This window comes from Arachis ipaensis, chromosome B07 (assembly GCF_000816755.2).
Source record: "Arachis ipaensis cultivar K30076 chromosome B07, Araip1.1, whole genome shotgun sequence".
NCBI lineage: Eukaryota > Viridiplantae > Streptophyta > Magnoliopsida > Fabales > Fabaceae > Arachis > Arachis ipaensis.
In genome coordinates this window covers 107,761,074-107,783,556 of record NC_029791.2, presented here as the reverse complement: position 1 = coordinate 107,783,556, position 22,483 = coordinate 107,761,074, and the positions used below count along the sequence as shown (strand labels likewise).

At 37.1% G+C, this 22,483-nt stretch overlaps 2 protein-coding genes across 4 annotated transcripts; both read right to left on the bottom strand.

Annotated features, from left to right (window-relative positions):
* On the bottom strand, window positions 6,799-13,327 carry LOC107610139. 2 transcript variants are annotated; one of them, XR_001613405.2, is made up of 16 exons: window positions 13,001-13,327; window positions 12,095-12,303; window positions 11,336-11,472; window positions 11,147-11,257; window positions 10,934-11,035; window positions 10,730-10,838; window positions 10,385-10,585; window positions 10,008-10,176; window positions 9,836-9,917; window positions 9,652-9,745; window positions 9,312-9,408; window positions 8,617-8,710; window positions 8,214-8,281; window positions 7,776-7,949; window positions 7,550-7,672; window positions 6,799-7,368 (listed from the first exon to the last, which is right to left on the bottom strand). XR_001613405.2 is itself a non-coding variant. In XM_016312220.2 (16 exons), the coding sequence occupies exons 1-16, from the start codon at window positions 13,011-13,013 to the stop codon at window positions 7,207-7,209; spliced, it is 1,950 nt and encodes a 649-aa protein (XP_016167706.1). In that variant the 5' UTR covers window positions 13,014-13,327; the 3' UTR covers window positions 6,799-7,206. The 2 variants fall into 2 exon arrangements, 1 of the variants encoding a protein (XP_016167706.1); XM_016312220.2 differs by having other exon boundaries at window positions 8,209-8,281.
* Window positions 13,886-18,873, bottom strand: LOC107610138 (myb-like protein X). 2 transcript variants are annotated; one of them, XM_016312218.2, is made up of 12 exons: window positions 18,208-18,872; window positions 17,992-18,111; window positions 17,841-17,895; window positions 17,642-17,741; window positions 17,325-17,544; window positions 16,989-17,042; window positions 16,761-16,897; window positions 15,838-16,438; window positions 15,574-15,688; window positions 15,411-15,460; window positions 15,058-15,198; window positions 13,886-14,264 (listed from the first exon to the last, which is right to left on the bottom strand). In XM_016312218.2, exons 1-12 carry the CDS (start codon window positions 18,754-18,756, stop codon window positions 14,022-14,024), a joined length of 2,385 nt encoding a protein of 794 aa, XP_016167704.1. In that variant the 5' UTR covers window positions 18,757-18,872; the 3' UTR covers window positions 13,886-14,021. The 2 variants fall into 2 exon arrangements, with proteins under 2 accessions (XP_016167704.1, XP_016167705.1); XM_016312219.2 differs by lacking the exon at window positions 17,992-18,111 and having other exon boundaries at window positions 18,208-18,873.

Here is a 22,483-nt window from a genome sequence, read left to right as displayed (position 1 = left end):
AATTATTTAGTTTCATAATAAATGATATTTTTTAATTTGAATAAAAAATAATTTGAAAAAGATATCGTTTAAAAAATAAGGACAAATGATAAATCTCTAACCAATTTAAATTTAGAGACAATTAGGTCTCTATCCATTTTTGAACCTGACACGTCAACATTTTCCGTTCAAAGTTGACGAAGAAACAGTCACAAGGACCGCGTTGTGTCACGAAATAAAGGACAGGAACCGAAGTGGATCGTTTTTTTTTTTAGAGATTGCGTTGTCATTCTGAGAAATGGATAGGGGTCAGGTTGGTAGTTCACTCCGAATTATTGTATCATATTTTTTTCTAATTAAATAATTATTTGTCCCTTATTAATTTTTTAAGTTAAATGGTTTTTTAAGTTAAATGGTCTAAGGAAACAAGTTTATTATAGTTTCAGTTATTGTTGTAATTAGATTAATTATGTATAGCATACTGAGTGTGAAAATATTGTTATGTGATATAGCCTACTCGTTGTATTAAGATTATCAGGAGGCAACAAAATATACTTTTTCATAATCGCATCTTTTCCTACTTGTAGGTTGTCGGACTGTACCACCTTATTAGGTTTAATGATCGTTGGTTTATGCTCGATGAACCTTTGATTAGTACATTCATTGAATGGTAGCATTTGGATACTCGCATGTTCCATATGCCATTCGATAAGTATACTATTATGCTACAAGATGTGGTATACCAGCTCAGACTTTCGATTGATGGTGAGGCAGTCAGTGGGTGTCTCAAAAATTTTAAACAAACCATTCCTGGTGGGAGACCAGCATGGGTTTGTTTCGAGGTGCATCGACTAGTTCATTGTCTTGTACATGTGGTTTCAATATAGGTTTAGGGTGCTTCCTCCCCATGCAAGTGAGAATATTGGTAGGGTATATGTTTGAACATACATCATGATATTGCTGTCTTCTCAGCTGTTTAGTAAAAAGTCTAGGGCACGATGTCACATTAGGTGGTCGCCTTATTCGCCAAGCTTCACAAGTTGGGGAGATATAATTGGCAATTTGTTGTAAGACTCCTTCTAATCTCCATAAATTTGTGTTATCGCCTTCTGTTTTTCAACCAAATCTTCCTATAACTTGGTTTGAAACCATAATTGCCCTCTGTTGCATTTTGGAGGACCTTTATTGACACAGTGGCATCTTCCCTGACCATCGGAAAGACGAATGAACATATCACATGGTAATCAAGCTGCTTGTGATTACTAGACACTTCAGTTGCCAAGCATGTGTGAGATCCATAATACTTCCTAACCAAGTACCCTTCTTCTGTCGATGGGTAATCTGAATCAATCAATTACAACTATTTCTAAACTCTTTTCACTTTCTGTGGTATTTGATGTGATCTGACTCTAACACACGGTACTCAATCCCACGACGAATGTTATAATTCTTGACACTTAGCACAACTTCTTCTTTACTCTGGAATGATTGACCAAGTTGACACTCGTTTGGATTTGAGACGTCTTGTAGATCCCCACGCAGATTTCATGTCCGAAATTCTTGTTACGTCATTGCCTCCAAGTTCAAAGTCAAGAAGTGAGGTGGGTATTGCTATGTTTTAGAACTTGACAGACCTTCTCGCCTTGCTGGAATACTCCTTTATCACCTATCATGGAAGGATCCTCGTCCTCTTCATGATCCTATAGAGCCTCTTCTCTCAGATCTGCTTTTTTTCCAACGCAATGACAAGCTCACCAACGGTACAATTATCTCTGATATCAAAACCACCATCATTATCGTGGTTTAAATCAATTGCAAAGGACGGCAATGCCATCAATACTGCATGCAGTACAACCACAAGCCTTGAACTAAAAGCTCCACCTAAAGTAACAGATTGGGTATTTGGAGCTGATCCTCTAGAACTCTCAACCACATCCCCAAGCTTGGCATACAACTCAGTCACCCTCATCTCAGGAAAATTTTTGCGACAGTAAAACAACAACTTGCAAATTTTCATCATTTTCTATTACAAAATAATCATACTTCACAAAATCCTTGCCAAACAGGAACCTTGTAAATTAACTTTTCCACTCGCTTGATTTCACAAACCTCAAGTCTCTATAGTATATTATTTTGCAATTCACAAAATCGATAGATGAACAAACAAAGATATTAATTAGATCTTTGTTACTAAATTTGATTTTCTCTCTAGATTTTTCTTAATTTTTCCCTTATGGTGAACTAGAGATAAAAGACTTTCATCAAACATTTTGCAATCCTACTATATGATACACAATGCAATTTCACAATAAACATCCCCTTCCTACTAAATTATTGCAAGCTTGTTTCTCACATACTAAATCGTTTTAACCCAAGTCCAACAAAAATGTCGTGATCATGGATAACTTAAATCGCAAAAAATTCAAGTGCAAAATATGCTTACTGAAAATATAACAAAGTGAACGATGACATGAACCACACAAAAACATAAAAGACGCAATCAACAACCTCAACAAACACCTACAAAGTAGCGACTGTAAACTAAGCGTCCTTCATTGACTGGTTTGGTTTCGAGTATGACCGGTTTGCCTGCAGAGACCACACCGTTTCTCTTAGTGCTCGCCTTCATCCATCTCATTACAAAATCTGGTGAAAATAGGTCTGCCAGTAGACTTCCTGCGCATGACAGGGTTGGGATGAAGCCGTGTCCCATACCACTCCAGCCAAAGCTTCTCATCTGGTATCAGGGGAAACTCCACCTCATACACCTTGAATATAGCCTGCTGCAGGTACATCGGATGGACGTATGGACCCCATTTAACACTCGCGGTGGCACAGGCGACAAGCGCATGATGACATGGGAAATGGAGTGACTGGAAAATGCCATAGTCACACGTCCCAACCGTCAAGTGAACACGGAACGACCTTTGCGACCAAGCTTTGAAAGGCTCTAACTCTTCGATCAGGAACACTGAAGCCCGTCTGTCGCACTAAGTGACATGCATCTTTGATATTCCCTATCTGTTCTTCGATATTCCTTTCCTGACGAACAACTGTTGTAGTCTCTCGTAGGTGCATCTCACAGATGGCTGAAATCAGTAAATAACGTGTATCCTTAAGCACAACATTGATGCACTCGGAAAGGTTCGTCGTCATGTGGCCCAAATCGACGACCGCTATTGCAGTGTTGTAGCCAGATCTCTTTGTTGAACCTATTAGCCCAGTCCGCCGTCTTCCGCGACAAATCCCTCAATGCATCTATGTACCACTCGTATCCAGCTTTGCTTGGAATGTAAGCAGCATTTATGAGATATCGCTTTTCCTCGGTGGACTTGAAACAAGACATAAAGTTCGCCGCCATGTGCTGGACACAATAAGTATGAAATGCTCTAGGAGGATGCCAACCACTATCGTTAGCTCTCAATGCAGTCTTGATTGCCTAGGATCTATCAAAAATAATCAACAGGCCTTTCTGTAGGGTGACGTGTCACCTCAGGTTGGTAAGGAAGAAAGACCATGACTCTATCATCTCAGACTCAACAATTATAAAGGCTACAGAAAAGATATTTCTGTTACCATCCTGTGCCACTGCAATAAGCAATACACCACCATATTTACCATACAAATGCGTGCCATCAACAGAGACGAACGTCTTGAAATGCTTGAAAGCCTCCACACAGGCAGGAAAGGACCAAAATACCTTATCAAACATGCTGTAATCACGAACCATAAGGAGCATGTCATAGTACGGTACTGCACTGATGTCACATATCGTTTTGGGACAACAACTCTGCATTGCTTGCAGCAACCTTGGCCCCTTATTATATAACTCCTTCCAATCACTGTATATCTATGCAATTGTCTTTTACTTCATCATCCAGACCTTTTTATATGAGGGTTTAAAATAATAGCTTTGCTTAACTGCACCCTGTAGGATAAAGATGCTGACGAATGGGCTAGATTGTACCAACGGGAGAATGACACAACAAATGAGACTGTTGTCCAACTGTCGGTGGTCTTGAGACGTGGTGGTGCTAAACACGTGTGCGCTCCTCCCACCCTACACACCTCCTAACGAAATAAAACAATCGGGGTTGACATATACAGCAAGTATGACAATGATAATTGAGAATATAGAAGATAACTAAACTGGAACTTACCAATATCCGAGATTATGTCGGAGAGCAACACAGAGACTCTAAGGGCATCCTGCTTCATATTATCGCCAATGCACGTGGTACTTTAATCAATCCGACTCCACAACTCGGTACTCAGCATTTCTGTGAATGCTGTAATTTTTTATACCCTGCATTATTGCATCTCTACTTTTGAATCTGTGACCAACCCAGAACTTCACACCACCGTCCAAGTTGTAATCGTCTTCATCCATTTTAGAAAATGAATTTTTCTCTTGTATCGCGTCCAGATCCAATGTATGATAGTGACTGGGTACAGATGACAGAATTAGAACCGGGTGCGGGGCAGGCAGAAGATACCAACGTGATGACTTGACCGGGATCTTCGGTACAAACTCCTCCTCATCATCATCTTCAGAAGAACTGCTCGCATTGCTATCCGCAACATACTCCTCGTCTGAGTCCTCACCGTCAACGTCTATGTCTTCTACTAGACTAGCAACGTGTATCGGTTTGGGTGCGAGAGGTGGGTCATCCTATATAAAGTCCAAGATGGCCAGATCCACCGTCATCGACATCACCAACCTCAGCAGAAAGCTCCATCACTTGTTCTGCCACAATTCTCCCATTCATGTCAAACATCAGGCACACATGCTCGTCACCATAGAGCCAAAAGAAACGAAACTGAAAAATTTTGTTTTCCATCGGTGCTAGCAACCTATATAAGACTCTTCAGCTCGGACAAAGAACTTACACGCTGGATACACAACAAAATGGGATTCTCATACTCAAATATCACCCATTGTCACTATTTCTGATATGGCAATTGGGATACACACTTACAACCAAATATCCACTACTATTAGAGATTTTGGCTTATTTTCGAAAGAAAAAGATAGAGAAGTAGTGAAATATTTGTGGAGAATACAAAGGGTTGTACATCCTTTTATAATTTGTCGTAACATATCTCGTTTACAATGTAAACGAAATAATGCTACACGTATCTCGTTTACATTGTAAACAAAATATACACGTCTACTGTAAACGAGATAAAAAATACAATACATTTTAATAAAAATACTACAAATTGTGTAGTTTGATAAATAAAAATTTATTTTATTTATTTAAAAAAAATCCTCAATCATCTCACTGCATCTCTAAATTGCACAAAATTTTCAGATGTTAATGTATAAATAATGTCACACAATTTTCATACGTGTGAATTTCTTTTTCAATCTATGCCATAAAATTTCTATTATCGAAAGGTATTTTAAAAGTTCATAAGATTACCTTTTTGAATATAAAACATAATTGTGAACATTAATTTAAGAATTAAACCCAATTTTTTTCTTAAACAAATAAACAAGTTTATAAATTTAATTCACAGATTCAGCAATAAGGTTATTTGCAAGTAGAAGTTTTTAAAATAATACTCTAAGCAGGGACAGATCTAAGTGGGGGCGTGTATTGGCCTTGCACCCCCATAAAAATTTAGAAATTTAGATTCTCTAAATTTTAAATTTTTATTTTAGAAGGTAAAATATGATCTCTCATCTTTGAATGGCTTCTCTCTCATATTTTCTCTTGGTCCCACTTATAAAATAAATGGTAAAAAATTACACTTTACACTCTAAAGTGAAATTCAAATGATATAAAACATAAAAATATAACTTACTGTCACATTAATACTTAGTAAAACAAATTAATTGAATCAAAAAAATCAAAAATAGATTATTTTTATATTTTCTTATCGGATCTAAAATGAAAAAAAAAAATTATAAGGACGACTAAGATAACTTATTTATTTGACAAGTGTTAATTAATATTATCAAATATATTATTTAATTGTACAAAATTTTAATTTTTGGTCTCTCCTTTACCAAATTTTTGGATTCATCTCTGACTTTAAGCGTTTGTTTGTTTGTTTTTTTTTTTCCTTTCTTTTTTGGTTAACTTTTATTCTTTTTTGGTTAACTATTATCATCTTTTTTTTTTGCTATGGAATTTCAACTCCTTATTATTCAATAATTTCAAAATGCAAATGCTAAGTCACCAATATTTTTCTCTTATATATATTTTAAATTTAAATTAACACTAATCTTTTTTTTCGACTACATCCTGAGAGTGGTCCATGAGATCCACACCAATACCATATCCCAATTTGGTTTAATTTCCAGACAGCATAGTAGTCCCTTGGCCCTCTTGCAAAACACTCTTAATATCACACTAGACACTAGTGAAACGATGGCGTTTGCTTTTGATGCCTAACAAAAATAAATGCAACATCATTTTGATACATATGAATATTGTTTTAGATACCAACATATATTAAAACGACTTCGTATCTGCTTTCATTAGACGTCAAAAGCAAACAATGTTTCTCTAGTATCGTGGCATCGGGAGTACCAATTCATCACTTCGTTTGCAGAGTCATTGTCAAAAAGAAGTCGAAAAACCACTATAATGCCAAGAGATCAATCTCGTAAACAATAATAGCGGAATAGAAACATCAAGAACCAAATCGATATATGACGTGATTCTCAATGACCACTTTGAAAATTTAGTCATTTTTTCCAATTTTTTCGTTTGAAAATACTAGTCCCTGGTATTCTTATTCTCCGCTCTGAAATTATCTAACATCTTATATTCTTATGTCAAATTTCCGCACCATCAACAACAAAAGGGTACAATATGGTATGGTACTCATCCTCCCATTATAAGTTTGTAACATGACGGTAACTTGTGAGAATATAAATGGGCCTAACTGTTAGTAAATCTGTCTAAACTGCTATCATTTGTAACATGTACTGTCGAACCAATGGAGCACATTTCAGCAAGGAACAAAAGATCTCTCTATCATAATTACGTTCCATTCTCAAATTTATATCAGAATCACAATCCGACTGAACAAAGTTCCAATTATGCGGTCTATTGAGGAAAAGGAATTACAATGTAGAAAATATATCCACAGTGTAGATGAGATGACATTGCAGCACCATGCCAAGTGGGAATCTTCAAAAGCTAGATACGCCTTGAAATTTTCAGCGTTGGTCTGGAACCATACACCATCCGACCATCGTAACATCATAATTTATGAACGGCAAGCATTAAAAATTTGTCCTCTCATTACATCGACCGGCATGTGCTCAACCGTGTAACGCTCAGGACCAAAGTACACTCCTGTCCTCTCCAAAAGCGAAATACTTTCCTCTCGACCATACTTCGAAGCATATAGTTTCAGGTATTCAAAGTCCTAAAAAGAGGCATAAAGATTAGAATGAAAATGAAAATCAATTCCTGTCATGGATGGACAAACCATGAAAATACTCCTTCATTCATGGAAATCAGTTAAAAACAGAAAGGGCAGAAGTATTTCCGATAAATGCATGAGTTGAGAATAAATTTACAGTACGAGAAAAATGTTAGCACTTTACCTGCAAGCCACTAAGCAGGCGCTCTAGCCTAAGAGAAGCCACTGGTTGATGAGATTTTGAGAAAACCTCACCAGGGTAGTATAAAACTCCATCCCCAGGAGGAAGGCCATGCCTGAATCTTATCTGTTTCCATAAGACCGGTTGGTAGGAAAATAACAATACAGTATAACTAGTACTAACAGCTCCATTATTTTCCAAATTCAGCACAAAGAGACTATTAAGATACCTCTGCACTGGCTGCAGTTGCCTTCTCATAGCAGTTGGCACCCCAGTATAAAAATCCGGTGCCACCCTCCTTCCACACACGCCACATGACAGCACGGTGTTGAGTACCACGCATCCCAAGGTGCCAATTTGGATGAGGATCTGATGGCCCCATGCAGACATATGTCCACCATTCCTGTAAAAAAACGCCACCTTCTAATAAGAAAATGAGAGTACATATATAAAGAACAAGCACAACAGCAACACGTAATCTACTATGCACCAAACATGGAATTCTCCCATTCAACTCTAGCAGGATTCAGGTTAAGATGCTTAGCTTGAGAATTGGACAAATTTAGTTTCAGAAAAATGGATAACATCGTGAAGAAATTAAATATCTATTACTAAAGGGAAGACGGGGGGGAACAACAAGAACAACAAAAATATAATATTACCTCACCATTCTCTGGCTGTAGTTCAGCAATAATATCCTTCACTAGGTCCTCACGATTGCCCAGGACCCATTCACTGCAAAGAGACATTCAAATTTTTAGCCTAGTAATAAGGGACTTTTGATTTTTCTGATTTCCCTCCTACCTTTTTGTTTCAACCATTGGAAAATTAATTTACTCCACGTGCACAAAATTATGAATATTAAGTATCCAAAATTACAAAGTTCAGTAACCTAAATGATAATCAGATTAAAGTATTAAAATTTTTATTACACCCTTTGGGTCGGTCCTTCCCCGAACCCTGAGTTAATGCGGGATGCTTGTGCACCAGGCTGCCTTTTTTTTAAGAAAACAAATACATTAAAGTTCTAAAAAGTACGTATCAGATCAAGATGTCTAAACAGGGGTTACCTTGTACAATAAATTTGAGTATGAGGACGCAGGAAACTAGGAACTTTGACAAAAGCCTCAAATGGGGTAGGTGCAAGAGGAGCATCATTTGGCCCTAAGAAATTCAGGGGGGGAAGAAGAAAAAGGTAGTGAAGTGTTACATGGAGAATGGAGATAATTTATAATTGACACATCCATCAGAAAGTATATTAACTAATTGTACTCTGTAGAAGCACTCCCCATAATTCTCAAATAGACAGCAAAGGCAATCATCAATAGATGCCAAAGATGTGCCAGAAAGCAATATATACTGTTCTGCTAAACTGTTATTTGAATGCTTAGTTTGTTAAGAAAGATAAAAGGCAGTTTCTCATATAATAATATACAAGACCAAAGATGGGACCTATGCAGCTAGAAACAGACTGCAGACTTAACTATACAGCAAAACTATTCTTATTGACCTCAATTATTATTGAAAGACCACCAGGATGATACCGGTTACAGCTAACAATTCAACTAATTTAAGCTGTTCACAAGCAATTGACCGAAATATTTGCAGCCACTACAAAAAGTACAATTATCAAATAAAGTTATAAATTAAATCCATTGCTGAGTTGAAATGGAACCCAAAAGACAACAGAGAGAAGAAACTGAAGCGAGTCTGAGCACAAGGCTGCGGGGTTTAGGCCCTAATTATTAAGCTAAACAACACATACCAGTATAATAAGTAGTTAAAATACGAGCATCTGGAGCGTAAGCATGAATTGCACTGGCCATGTTGCGAAGAGAATCATATTGTTCGAAATTTAGAGGCTGTAAAAAAATATGAAAGATATCAAATTAAACTACTTCAAGTTTGTAGTTACACCACTTAGGATCCTAGAAGATATACTGAAGGTATTAGAAATTTTAGGTCAGCATGAAAACAAGAAGGCAAATATCGCATGAATTCAGAAAAAATTGATTTGTCTTTCGCCTCTTCGTTTTTTTTTTTTTTTTTTTTTTTTTTTTTTTTTTTTTTTTTTTATGGTAGCACTATCAAAACACTGTTTATACCTCATCCCACAAGTAAAAGTAAGCTTTTCTCCAGTGAGACTTCGTTCTCAATATCTCAACTTGTTTCTGCAAGTAATCCTTCTCTACAACGTTACTGAGGCAGAAGAACATGTGGGTTTAGTAATCAACTCCAATTGCAAATATATCTGATAGAAACGAACACGGAAAACTCAAAACTGTGTACCTGGAGATTACTTTACTGTAAGGCACAGCGTATGCTGCCAACCGTGGGTCTGAAAAATATTCATCTGATTTTGGATGATCCGCTACAATTTAAGAAGAGAGTAAGACTCAGCAATGCTATTATTTCTTCTATTGGGAACAGTTCTTTAAAGCTTATTGCCTTATAAATATACCTGGCCATGGACATGTATATGTCAAAACACGCATACCATCAGCCCATTTGCAAAAATAAGGGCTAATTCTATATTGAAGAAGCCATTTGAAATGCTGATCCAGTTCCTCATACCACTCAGCTGTCCCATGTTGAACACCAAACCGATCCTCAATTACGGTATCCGATATCTAGTATAGAATAAAGGACATGACAAATTTTGCAACAAACAATGTTTCTTAATTTCACAAAGATGTAGACCTGAATCGCATCAGTAAATGGAAGGGATGCTAAATAAGCACTACTCATAAAACAGAGAGACAAGTTCCATCTTCTGTAAGTGTTTTAGAAAATGACAAAATGGGTTTGCATTTTGGAAATTTAATGTGTAAAGGATACACCAAAGACAGCAGGGAGCGAAGGAGTTTCTGGAAGTACAAATTCCCAAACAGTCAGATTCAACTTCACCCGTATAGAAAGGTTTGAAATGGCATCCTCCTCCATTTTATCTATTGCTCCGTTATCTGAAGTGAATTCAGAAAATGATGGCGACAACAGAATCCTTCTTAGAGTTGTAGTTGCAGATTTCATCCTTCCAACCTAAAAAATCAGATGTTCTAATGAAAAGCTCATATATAATAAATGTCATGAAAAGCACATATCCTCAAACCCAGAATTTTTAAATTTTTTGTTTTTTGAAAAAGGTATCAGAATGAAAAACAGCAGTAGGGGGGAAATACCCACCACTTCATCTAATGGTTTTCCGTCAATGGGATCTACCATTTCAAGGCAGTCCTTAAGCTCCTTATACAACTGATGTTTCTCAGCCTTGCTTAAACTTTGACCAGAGGATCTGTAGAATGGTTAATGTTGACAAAGTTGATAAACAGTATTAAACTTCGATTTTAAAAGGAAAAAAAAATCAGAAGAAACTGAAACAAGGCTCACTCAGCATCTGCCTTTAGAGCAGTAATGATAACCTCTCCTTCATATTGTCCAGGAGGTTGGGCACTAGGAACATCAATAGATATCCAAAGTGCAGCAGTCTCTCTGCAGAAGCAAAATAATGCCAAAAATCAGATTGTAAAAGGGTAATAAATATTAAGTATCTTGTAACACCACTATGAGAAAAACTCGACAGAAAATATCACAAACAAATACCCTGGAAATAGGTTTATTTGACTAACTGGAAGATCAAGGGGCACAAGAGCATCTGGTACACCTAATATGGGTACCACCCGCCTCAACTGTATTGACTGCCCAACAATCAATCTGCCAACACACCAAAACCAGAACAATATCAAACTATGTCATATTATTTATTTGATGAGGTAGGAAGAGATTTCCAACCTGTCTCCAGAAGTGGAGCATAGGTCACTACATTGAACCTGCACAGCCCCTGCAACACCAGAACCAGCCCACGAAACCTTTGGTCGGATAGCTATCTGAACACTCTCCCTTTCATTTCTAGCTGCCAGCAGGTTTGTCTTCAAGATTGTATAAAAAAAAATAAAAATAATAAAAAAACTACTAGTGTCAGAAGCACAATATCATCTTTCAATACTTTCATACTTTCTTTAGGCTAATTTTTATCCTCAACTTCTATATGCCTAAACACCAGCATCCAGTCTAAGGTACAGACTCCAGAACTTAAGTTTCAAATAGTTAAGGCCATCAGTGCAAATATGGAGTTATATTCCTCCCATATTCATAATATCTTAAAATTAAAAAAATTGGAGTGTTATCATGATTTGACTAATCATACACTACAAGCAAATTGTGAGTTTAGCAACTACAACAAATTGAAGCACTATCATGATTTGATTAATCATATTCAATATAACTGCTGAAGCATTCATCAACTGTATTTAAGTATGTACTGTGCAAGTACAAGTATAAAGGCAACGCTCAGTTTCTAGGTAACTACAGCATATGATAAATCACTCATGCAATTCCTATGCATAAAAAGCAAGCAATGGTAGGCTCATGAATACAGAACATATGCAATTTTGTATAATTATGTGGACCAAATTTAAAAATAAAACACCATCAAATTGAGTAAGGATGATTATGATATATAAGCCACTGCTGTAAGATAAGAATACTAACAGGCTCTAAATGTCTGGGCATATCTTGAGGTCCAACATTTGCTGTGCTTGGCATGCACCAGACATTCACCAAATCCTTAGTTGGAATTTCGGTCGGATCAATTGCTCCCTTGAGATTACTCAAACCAGCTGTGCCCCCATCATTCCACCCATAAGCCGTACCGCCTCCAGCAACACCTTCAACTGGTGGCACTGCCTCTTGAGAATTTCCTGCCAGATGCATCAACAAATGATGGTGCAATTAAATTTAAATATCTAGGTACAGTGTCACTTCAAGATCAAAGTACTATTCAATTTTTTTTAAAGGAAAAAAAAACTCCTATAATTTCAAGAAAGCATTTTAAAAGATCTCTTACTTTTCACATCAACGAAGATTCTAGATGGAGCATAACAGTTAGACAAGTGGAACATAAAAATATACTTTTAAAGAAATTGTATAATCTATTTAGATTCTGCACACTGATACTGATGTTCGATCCAGATCAAAATAACAAAAGAGAAGTAAGCTCATAGATAGAACAGAAGTTTCATATACAGAGCTTAGCCAATTAAGTTCAAGTTATATCATGAAAACAATATAAAATTCAAGATATAAGTGTTAATTCACACATGAAAATTTGAAGTTAGTTGGAGGATGATGCATATCCTCCACAGGATAAGCCCTATCAACCTCATTGTGCAGAGCAGCTGCCACACTAAATAACCGCCATAGATCGGTTCGCTCACTAAAGTCTAAGGCCATAATAATAGTAATATTATAATAATTATAAGAAACCTAACGGAAAACTCAATTGAAATTATATATCGAGAACTCATAACAATTATAATAAGCAGAAGAAAAAGGAAATAGAGTGAGCTTGGATTTTTTTGCAGGGAAATTGGGAAGGTCAGAGAGAAGAGCGCAAACCAGAGTTAGCCATGTGATGTCGGAGGTGGTGAGAATAGAAATGAAACGATCGCGCTTTGATGAATTTGAGAGTTGATAATCACAGAATCTGTGTGAACTGCGTGACTGTGTTGTGCTTTTCAATCCAAATAATCCAAAGGAAAACAAAAATGTTAATGTTAATAGTAAGTACTGCAACTTTGCTTTGCGCACTCACGCTCTATATTCGTTTGCAAAACGCTTGCGATTTTCCAGAGCTCTGTCCACGTATTTTTTGTTTTGTTAAACAGAAGCTGAGGCATAGCATTAAAAAAAAAAGAAACAAAAATTCCTAACACGCCACGTCGTGGTTGATATTTTAGAGTGAAAAAAACATAATTTTGGACAATTGGGCCTTTAAAGGGAAACTTATCAATTATCATAGCTTAAATTATTTCCATTATTTGTTACGTGTTCAATATGGTTAAATCATGATGAGTTAAGCCGATAGATTTGGTACAGGTAGTAGCAAGTACACGTCTCGGAACATATTTTATAGAATTTTGCCTTATTAGCAAACCCTATTTTATGTAACAAAAAAGCATTTTATAAGAATATAAGGTGAAATAAGTGACATTTAAATAAAGAATAAAGTAATTTTTTAAAACCTACATATAACATTTAAAATATTAAAGATCAAATTAAAATTTATAAGAAATATTAGAAACTAAAAAATAATACTTTACTCTATCAATAAGCAAAAAAATTATTTAACTATCACAAGAAAAGATGAAAAAACAGTACTTGTAAACCTCCTTTTTTTATTCTTTTTTTTTGGGTCCTACTCTAAATTAGGTTCATATTGCATCACTTTTAAAAGGTTATATTGGTTTGGTAAGTCATATGATTACAACACAGGTAAGGGTCAACAAAAATAAAAAACGAGATACGCAAGCAAAATCCAGTCTTTTCCAATTAATTTATAGGTAACCTAAATAAAGCACATGACAAGTGATAACGGTATAACCATACGAATATGACTAAAGTTTCCTCCTGTAGTACATTATATCCCTGCGTCTGTCTTAATTGGCTTCTTTGCTAACTTGAATGCATCAAATACGGATTCCTTTGGTTGAACTTTGACATTCTGGACAAAGTGCTCTGCACGTAGTGAAGACCTCCTTAATATATCTAAAAGCGACACGCTTGACTCTTGAGTTGTGGAATTCAAGGTGGCAGATATTTTCTGTGTACTTCTTTGGAACTTGGCAGAAACAGCTTTTGCTGGTTGGCTCTCCCTCTGAATCTGTAAGTTGTATCGGGTCAAAACCGCATTACAATTACCATCATTGTATTAAAAAATATATATATATAAAATAAATAAAATAAAACTAAACATAAACAATCAAGCACTTTAATGTCCAGATAGTAAATGGCAGCCAACATTGGATTATTGAATGTAGTAAAATGGGTTGACGATGCAAACATTGGGATCAACATCGCTTCTAATAATAGTTTTAAACTCTATACCTCATATTTTCTCAATACGTAATTAATTTAAACTTTTCTCTTATAAATTTCAAATATAATAACATTATCTATAATTTAAAAAATTTGAGAATCATTTAACAGATATAACTGAGACGTTAAATTCGAACATTTTCAAACAAAACTTGAAGTTTTTTTAATAATTTTATCATGTAAGAATAATTTTAACATGTATTAGCCGATTATTGAAATTAAATTTTGCAGTGTCATCCACTTATACAGCATTATTGTGTGTATAATTAATTAAAAAATCTTAATACAAGCATCAGTTAAAATATTTGAAAATATCAAATATGTTTTATTATGTATATCATGAGTCTAAATTTATACAATTTATTTTTTTATACTAATATTGATGATATATCAAAATTTAAATAATATCATTATAAAGTGTAAAATCTTCAAATAATTGTCATTAAGATTTTTCTTTTGAAAATATATTTAAAATTGTTGGCGGATCAGAATTAAAATGACCACGATAACGAAAAACAATTCTAAATTATAGGATACCATGCTAGCTTTCTACTAATTTGTAGTCGGTAAGTTGTTACCATTTCTGAAGAATCCTCTGACATTGAGGCAGAAAGCCTGCTACTGCTGTCATCTCGCCCAAATATAAATGATCGAACCTTTGCTGATCCGTGCTTTTGAGATGTGGCCATAAAATGATTTGTAGCCCGACCGACAAAAGACTGCAAATATTAGATATAAGATAACTCAGATATGGCGTTGGCACCTCATATATACCTAATCACTCGGTATTATATATCCTTGAAATTCAAGTCAAATAAGAATCTAAAAATATAGACTCGCACATGACAATTATTAAAGGAGTTCCATGACTTCCATCAATTCAACGAAAGCTTCATGTGCTTCACATGTATACAAGTTCAAACTTCCTTACCTTGGATGATGTGTTTACTTTTTGTCCAAGGAGCGACGTTTCAAAGAAAGCTGCGGCGTGGAGTAACAGCAGAAACACAATTAGTATTCTCACAGTGAAGATGGCTGTTTGGTATACATTGCATAAGATTACAGTAAAATTTGATGAAATCAATAGATCTTACATGGAACTTTTGCTTTCCTCTTGGTATCGGGGACAATATTTAACTTCTTTATGAGACTGAAAACTTCCCTGCTACTTTCATCCTCTGCTGGTGACAAGAATGCGGCTCTCTCTTCCTGATCCAAAACGAAGTCAAATCTTATTATTGGACGAATACCTCAAAATGAAAAGTTAGAGATACAATGGTCATAATAACAAGCTCAAATGCTTCAATAAAAGTAAAGTGGCACTATACATTAACTATGCTTGAGTAGTTGGAACTCACAGATTTATCAATGAGGCACTGCTTATCTAGCATCTTTTCAGCTTCCTCGTCATCAGATGAGACATAATCATTATCTTTATCTGTAAACATCTGCGGAATCATCTGCTTCGCCTTCTTCAGATTAATCTTCACAGCATCTGATGGTGCAATGTACTCTTCAGCTTCTTCATCAGATTCATTTTCAGCTTCTTCATCAGATTCATTTTCAGCTTCTTCACCTTCCTCATCTTCCTCTTCAATTAATGTTGGTTCTTTCAATTTTGAACCACAATTAAGTTTATGAAGTAGATTGTCCATTCCAGCTGTATCTTGTTGTTCAAGCCACTTCTGGTGGAGTTGGTCACGCTTTTCTCTATCAATTGACTTTTCTTCATATTCAGGTGTTATCATTTCATTAAGTTCCCCAATATCATCATCATCTTCACCTTCTTCATTATCTTGGAAGCGCTGCATGTCATTGTCACTATTGTCTTCCTCTTCAGCTTCTTCATCAACAAAAGCCTTAACCGGGTCGCCACTTGGAGGTGAAGGCAAGTGAACTGATCCATGTAAACGAGGATCTATGTTTTCCTTGTCATCATCTTCATCATCATCAGAAGACCTGCAACAAAGAATAACTTATCACTTCTAAGTTTCAGAATGGGGAGGTAAAAGTAGTCAGTCCTCTGCTATGCCAAATTAAGAGGTCATGATAAGTCAAGGGCAAAAGAAGAAGCATTATCAATCAGTTGCTGTGACATCAACACATGGCCAAACAAACAGTATAGTCAAACTTCATTTTGAAGTAATTAAAGTAACACTAGTTCCATAGTAGAATGAATAACTGTCAGAATTGATAACAAAGATACTTAATAAAGTAACAAAAGGCCAGCGGCACAAAATCTGGGCACAACAAAAGGAAAAAGAAATTTCTAAAGACGTACGCATCGTCATCAGGAGGAGCAGAATCAAGTTTCAAGTTCATTGCAAGCATTGATGAAGCTGGTACTTCTTCTGAAGTGTTAATTGGCTCCTCACAAACATCATTAGTGTCGGTACTTTGGGAATGATAAGCGAGCTCCTACAAGATACAGACAAACAAGCAGTTAGCATACAAAATGTCAAAATCCATGGTTAAAGTCAAGCATCTGCTTAAAATGGCTGTTAGAAACCTGAGTATCATCAATAGGAGCTCGAAATTCATGCTCAGGTTCTATACGCACAGCCTGAAAATCAGAACAGAGACATCAAAACGGTTATTTTGTTTGCAGTTGCATGCCAATGTGGAGACAAATGTCAAAATAAACTACTAATTTGAACTTTGAAGGGCAAAAAGACAAACAATAAAATAAAAAAATTATTCGAAAAATGCAACGATAGTTTGATAAGTGGATCACGCATCATGTCTGCTAATATTTTTTATTGAAGTACCTAATCTGATTATGTAATCAAACTTGAATATTAATTCCAATGATGCATGTTTCTATATATATTTGATTTCCAATTACCATGGGGGAAGGAATGCTTTCACCACTTGGATAATCTGCAGCTTCTTTAGATCCATTAACATGCAATGTATTCAAATTGTCGATGGCTGCACACGAAGTATGTGTTTCCTCCAATTTGGCCTTTTCAACCTTGTCAGATATCTCCTCATCCAGAGGGCCACGTTCAGAATCATCATCCACCGGTGAGTCATAACCATTATCATCACGATAACCACTAGATCTGCACCCAAGTATGCAATCAGCTTAAATAGAGTTTAATTAAATTATACAACTAAATTGCACACAAACACACAAAAATCTAATGCAAATCCACCTACTTCTTCTGAATCTCTAATTTTCTCTGCCGAATTTTGTCCAGTATTGAAGAAATTGGCTTCTGAACCAGTGGAATGGGTTTAAAAGCTGCATCTCTAGTTTCTACCGAAGGTAGAGCAAACTATTTACATCAGCATAAACTTCAGAACAAACCAAAACAAAAGATACATTAAGAGATGCAGTTTCTGATCAAATTTGTACCTCGAAGAAGTCTCTGAGACTCAGCTTGAAGCTGTTTGAGATTTTCCCGCCTCTCCTGTTAAACCATGGAAATCACGAATTAGCACATCAGCAAATAATGTATAAGAACAAGTTGCCAAAATCTGGTAACAGCACGAAATCGGCTATGGACCTTCTCAGCCCTTCTCTTATTGGAAGCAGATTCTTTAAGCTGCTTCTCACCGTCCAATCCCTTCTTCTTCTTTCTCTTCCTCTCCTCAGCTCGAAGCTGTTTGAGATTTTCCCGCCTCTCCTGTTAAACCATGGAAATCACGAATTAGCACATCAGCAAATAGTGTATAAGAACAAGTTGCCAAAATCTGGTAACAGCACGAAATCGGCTATGGACCTTCTCAGCCCTTCTCTTATTGGAAGCAGATTCTTTAAGCTGCTTCTCACCGTCCAATCCCTTCTTCTTCTTTCTCTTCCTCTTCTTCTCCTGATCCTCTGAATCCTCATCTAAACTGCGTCGTTTTCTGTCGCGATCATCGATCTCGAGATCCGCAACTTCCTCCCCCTTCTCATTCTCAGTCTCCATCTCCTTAGAGTGAACCTCGTCATTTCCGTCAAGTCCATCACCGATAGAATCAAAGTCCAAAGCTCGCATTGCACCAAAACCATTATTCTTCTTGGCAGTATCGCTATCTGATGCGTCAAGATGAGCGGTTACTCTGTGGTCGATTTGGGGGTTAGATCCCCAATTAGAGTCCTCCACGTGTCCGGCGCTAAGGGTGGGACCGTCGGAGGGAAGAGTTCCCGAATCGATAGGGGAGGAACCATCATGATTGGAGGGAGAGAGGGGAGGAACCCTAAGAGCTTTCTTGAGACGCTTGAGCTTTGGCTTAGGTTCGTGCAGGGGAGGGGGAGGCAAGAGCTCAAAATCTTCGTCGCTCTCCATTTCCGGATCAGATCTGAGTTTCTTTGTGGGTTAGATGAAAACAAAAAACAATGGATTAGGGATCAGAATGAGTGCCCCCTCTCACTCACATTGAGTTTAGCAAAATAAGGATGTAACAGTATCACTATTCGCGGCTTTCTCACCCAAAGAAATGGCGGTAAATGCTTTCGAAGCAAAACAAAAAAGTTCGGACAAGATCAACTGTAGGGGTGAGTACGGGTAGCGGGTATCTGATTACCCGCCCGAATCCAAACCAAACCAATTAAATTGGTTCTGAAATCAATGGGTAATCGAGTCCAACCCGAACCAAACCGATGGCTTTTGTTAGTGATTGGTTCAGCGGTTTTGGGGGTGCAAAACCCGAACCAACCCGCGAACCTGATCATATATTAATTAAATAAAAAAATATATATGACTTTTTCATTAGACAATGATTATTCATTATTAATATGTTTGGATTTTAATGAGTTTAGTTTTTAATGTATTTGGTGTTTAACATGTTTGGATTATTTCTATTGATGTTACATGTTTATTGTATTTGTTAAATTTTTAAGCTAAAAATTTGCCAATTTGGTTTTTTATGAATTTCAAAGTCATCGGGTACCCGCTACCTGAACCGAACCAATCCGCTCTTAATCGGTTTGGTTTGGTTCGGGTACATGTACAAAAAAATGCAAATCTAAACCAAACCGAACCAATTATATTTTGATCGGTTCGGTTCTAATTTTACCATAAACCCGAACCAAACCGACCCGTGCTCACCCCTAATCAACTGAGCTTGCTTTGTCAGTGCATCTACACAGAAAATAGTTTCGCAAAACACGTGCTTGAACAACACAAAAGTCATTTTGCTCCGGAGATCCTCAATAGCCCTGATCAGAGAAAGCGTGTAGTGGTGGCTACTAGATGACCCGTCAATTAATTTCAACGCACAGGAAGAATTTGTCTCCATCTGTAATCTGTTAATTTTCAGCTCCACTACTAGTGTTCATACACTGGGTCGAGCTATGCGACCCGGGCTGATTGAAGACAAGAGCGACCGACCTCTTCAGGTTGGGTCGCCCCTGAACTCTCCTTAAAGAGTTCGGCCAAATCGCCACAGAGGCCCAAGCAAGCCCAAATGAAGGAACGCAGCCCATTCTAAAGGCGGCAAAGCCTAGAAAGATAAGGTGGTTCACTTAAAATATAAGATAAGATAACTAACTTATCTTAAAGGACACCCCACACTACTATAAATACACTAGAGCACCCAGGTATAACTCATACTCTGATTCTACACAAAATACCTGTTCAAAGTCCATGCTAACTTAAGCATCAGAGTCGCTTTCAGGTACCACCACCCTCCAGTGATCAAGGATCAGCGGCACCAGCTCCAACAAGTTGGACGCGGCAGCTCCGGCCACAACAACAGATCTCATCCGAGATCGACCTACACTTTCAGGTAACCCTCGGAACATTAGCGCCGTTGCCGGGGATCCTGGAAGTCATCCCCTCATCATGGCGGACAACCTTGACAACGATCACAACTCTGGTTTGGAAGAAAGAACCCCGCCTAAAAATACAGATGCCGCATCAAAGGATGTGCCTCAAAACAAGGGGGACAATCAATCTCCAAACACCGAAATCTTAGATGCCCTCCGTGAACAGCAGAATCACCTCAAACAGCTCGAACAGGAGGCTGAATGGTGTACGAAATCGTGATTGTTCATTTCCCAGCAACGGAACCAAAAACTTGGTACGCACGTTCATAATCTCAATTCTTTTTCACAACTATGCACAACTAACCAGCAAGTGCACTGGGTCGTCCAAGTAATAAACCTTACGTGAGTAAGGTCGATCCCACGGAGATTGTCGGCTTGAAGCAAGCTATGGTCATCTTGTAAATCTCAGTCAGGCGGATTCAAATGGTTATGGAGATTTGATAATTAAAATATAAATAAAATATAAAATAAGATAGAGATACTTATGTAATTCATTGGTGAGAATTTCAGATAAGCGTATGGAGATGCTTTGCTCCTTCTGAATCTCTGCTTTCCTACTGCCTTCATTCAATCATTCATACTCCTTTCCATGGCAAGCTGTATGTTGGGCATCACCGTTGTCAATGGCTACTTCCCGTCCTCTCAGTGAAAATGGTCCAAATGCGCTGTCACCGCACGGCTAATCATCTGTCGGTTCTCGATCATGTTGGAATAGGATCCATTGATCCTTTTGCGTCTGTCATTACGCCCAACACTCGCGAGTTTGAAGCTCGTCATAGTCATCCCTTCCCAGATCCTACTTGGAATACCACAGACAAGGTTTAGACTTTCCGGATCTCAGGAATGGCCACCAATAATTCTAGCTTATACCACGAAGAATCCGATCTTTTGGAATGGAGGCTAAGAGATACACACTCAATCTAAGGTAGAACGGAAGTTGTTGTCAGGCACGCGTTCATAGGTTGAGACTAGTGATGATTGTCACGGATCATCATATTCATCATGTTGAAGTGCAAGCGAATATCTTAGAATAGGAATAAGCTTGACTTGAATAGAAAAACAATAGCACTTTGTATTAATTCATGAGGAGCAGCAGAGCTCCACACCTTAATCTATGAGGTGTAGAAACTCCACCGTTGCAAATTACATAAGTGAAAGTGGTCCATGCATGGCCGAATGGCCAGCCCCCTAAACGTGATCAATGATCAAAAGTGATACAAAGATAATCTCAAAAATGATCAAAAGATTCGAAATAAATCACTAAAAGTAGTTTTTATACTAAACTAGTCACTATGGTTTACAGAAAATGAGTAACTAAGTGCAGATAGTGCAGAAATCAACTTCCGGGGCCCACTTAGTGTGTGCTTGGGCTGAGCATTGAGCTTCACATGTAGAGACTTCTCTTGGAGTTAAACGCCAAGTTGCAGCCTGTTTCTGGCGTTTAACTCTGGTTTGTAACCTGTTTCTGGCGTTTAACTTCAGAATAGGGCAGGAAGTTGGCGTTTGAATGCCAGTTTGCGTCATCAAAACTCGAGCAAAGTATGGAATATTATATATTGATGGAAAGCCCTAAATGTCTACTTTCCAACGCAATTAAGATCGCGCCAATTGGGTTTCTGTAGCTCCAGAAAATTCATTTCGAATGCAGGGAGGTCAGAATCCAACAGCATCTGCAGTCCTTTTTCAGCCTCTGAATCAGATTTTTGCTCAGGTCCCTCAATTTCAGCCAGAAAATACCTGAAATCACAGAAAAATACACAAACTCATAGTAAAGTCCAGAAATGTGAATTTTGCTTAAAAACTAATAAAAACATAGTAAAAACTAACTAAATTATACTAAAAACTACCTAAAAACAATGCCAAAAAGCATATAAATTATCCGCTCATCACAACACCAAACTTAAATTGTTGCTTGTCCCCAAGAAACTGAAAATCAAATAGGATAAAAATAAGAGAATATACTATAAATTCCAAAGTATCAGTGAAACTTAGCTCCAATTAGATGAGCGGGACTAGTAGCTTTTTGCCTCTGAACAGTTTTGGCATCTCACTTTATCCTTTGAAGTTCAGAATGATTGGCATTTATAGGAACTCAGAATTCAGATAGTGATATTGATTCTCTTAGTTTAGTATGTTGATTCTTGAACACAGCTACTTTATGAGTCTTGGCCGTGGCCCTAAGCACTTTGTTTTCCAGTATTACCACCGGATACATAAATGCCACAGACACATAACTGGGTGAACCT

Coding starts and splice junctions, on each gene's coding strand:
- LOC107610139 (XM_016312220.2), bottom strand. Junction 11,258..11,335: donor TGCTCCACTTCTGGAGACAG/GTTGGAAATCTC, acceptor GTGTGTTGGCAG/ATTGATTGTTGGGCAGTCAA. Junction 9,746..9,835: donor TACAGTAAAGTAATCTCCAG/GTACACAGTTTT, acceptor CTTCTGCCTCAG/TAACGTTGTAGAGAAGGATT.
- LOC107610138 (XM_016312218.2), bottom strand. CDS start 18,756: ATGGAGAGCGACGAAGATTTTGAGCTCTTGCCTCCCCCTCCCCTGCAC. Junction 17,545..17,641: donor AAATTAGAGATTCAGAAGAA/GTAGGTGGATTT, acceptor ACTTGGGTGCAG/ATCTAGTGGTTATCGTGATG. Junction 17,043..17,324: donor AAAGCATTCCTTCCCCCATG/GTAATTGGAAAT, acceptor TCTGATTTTCAG/GCTGTGCGTATAGAACCTGA.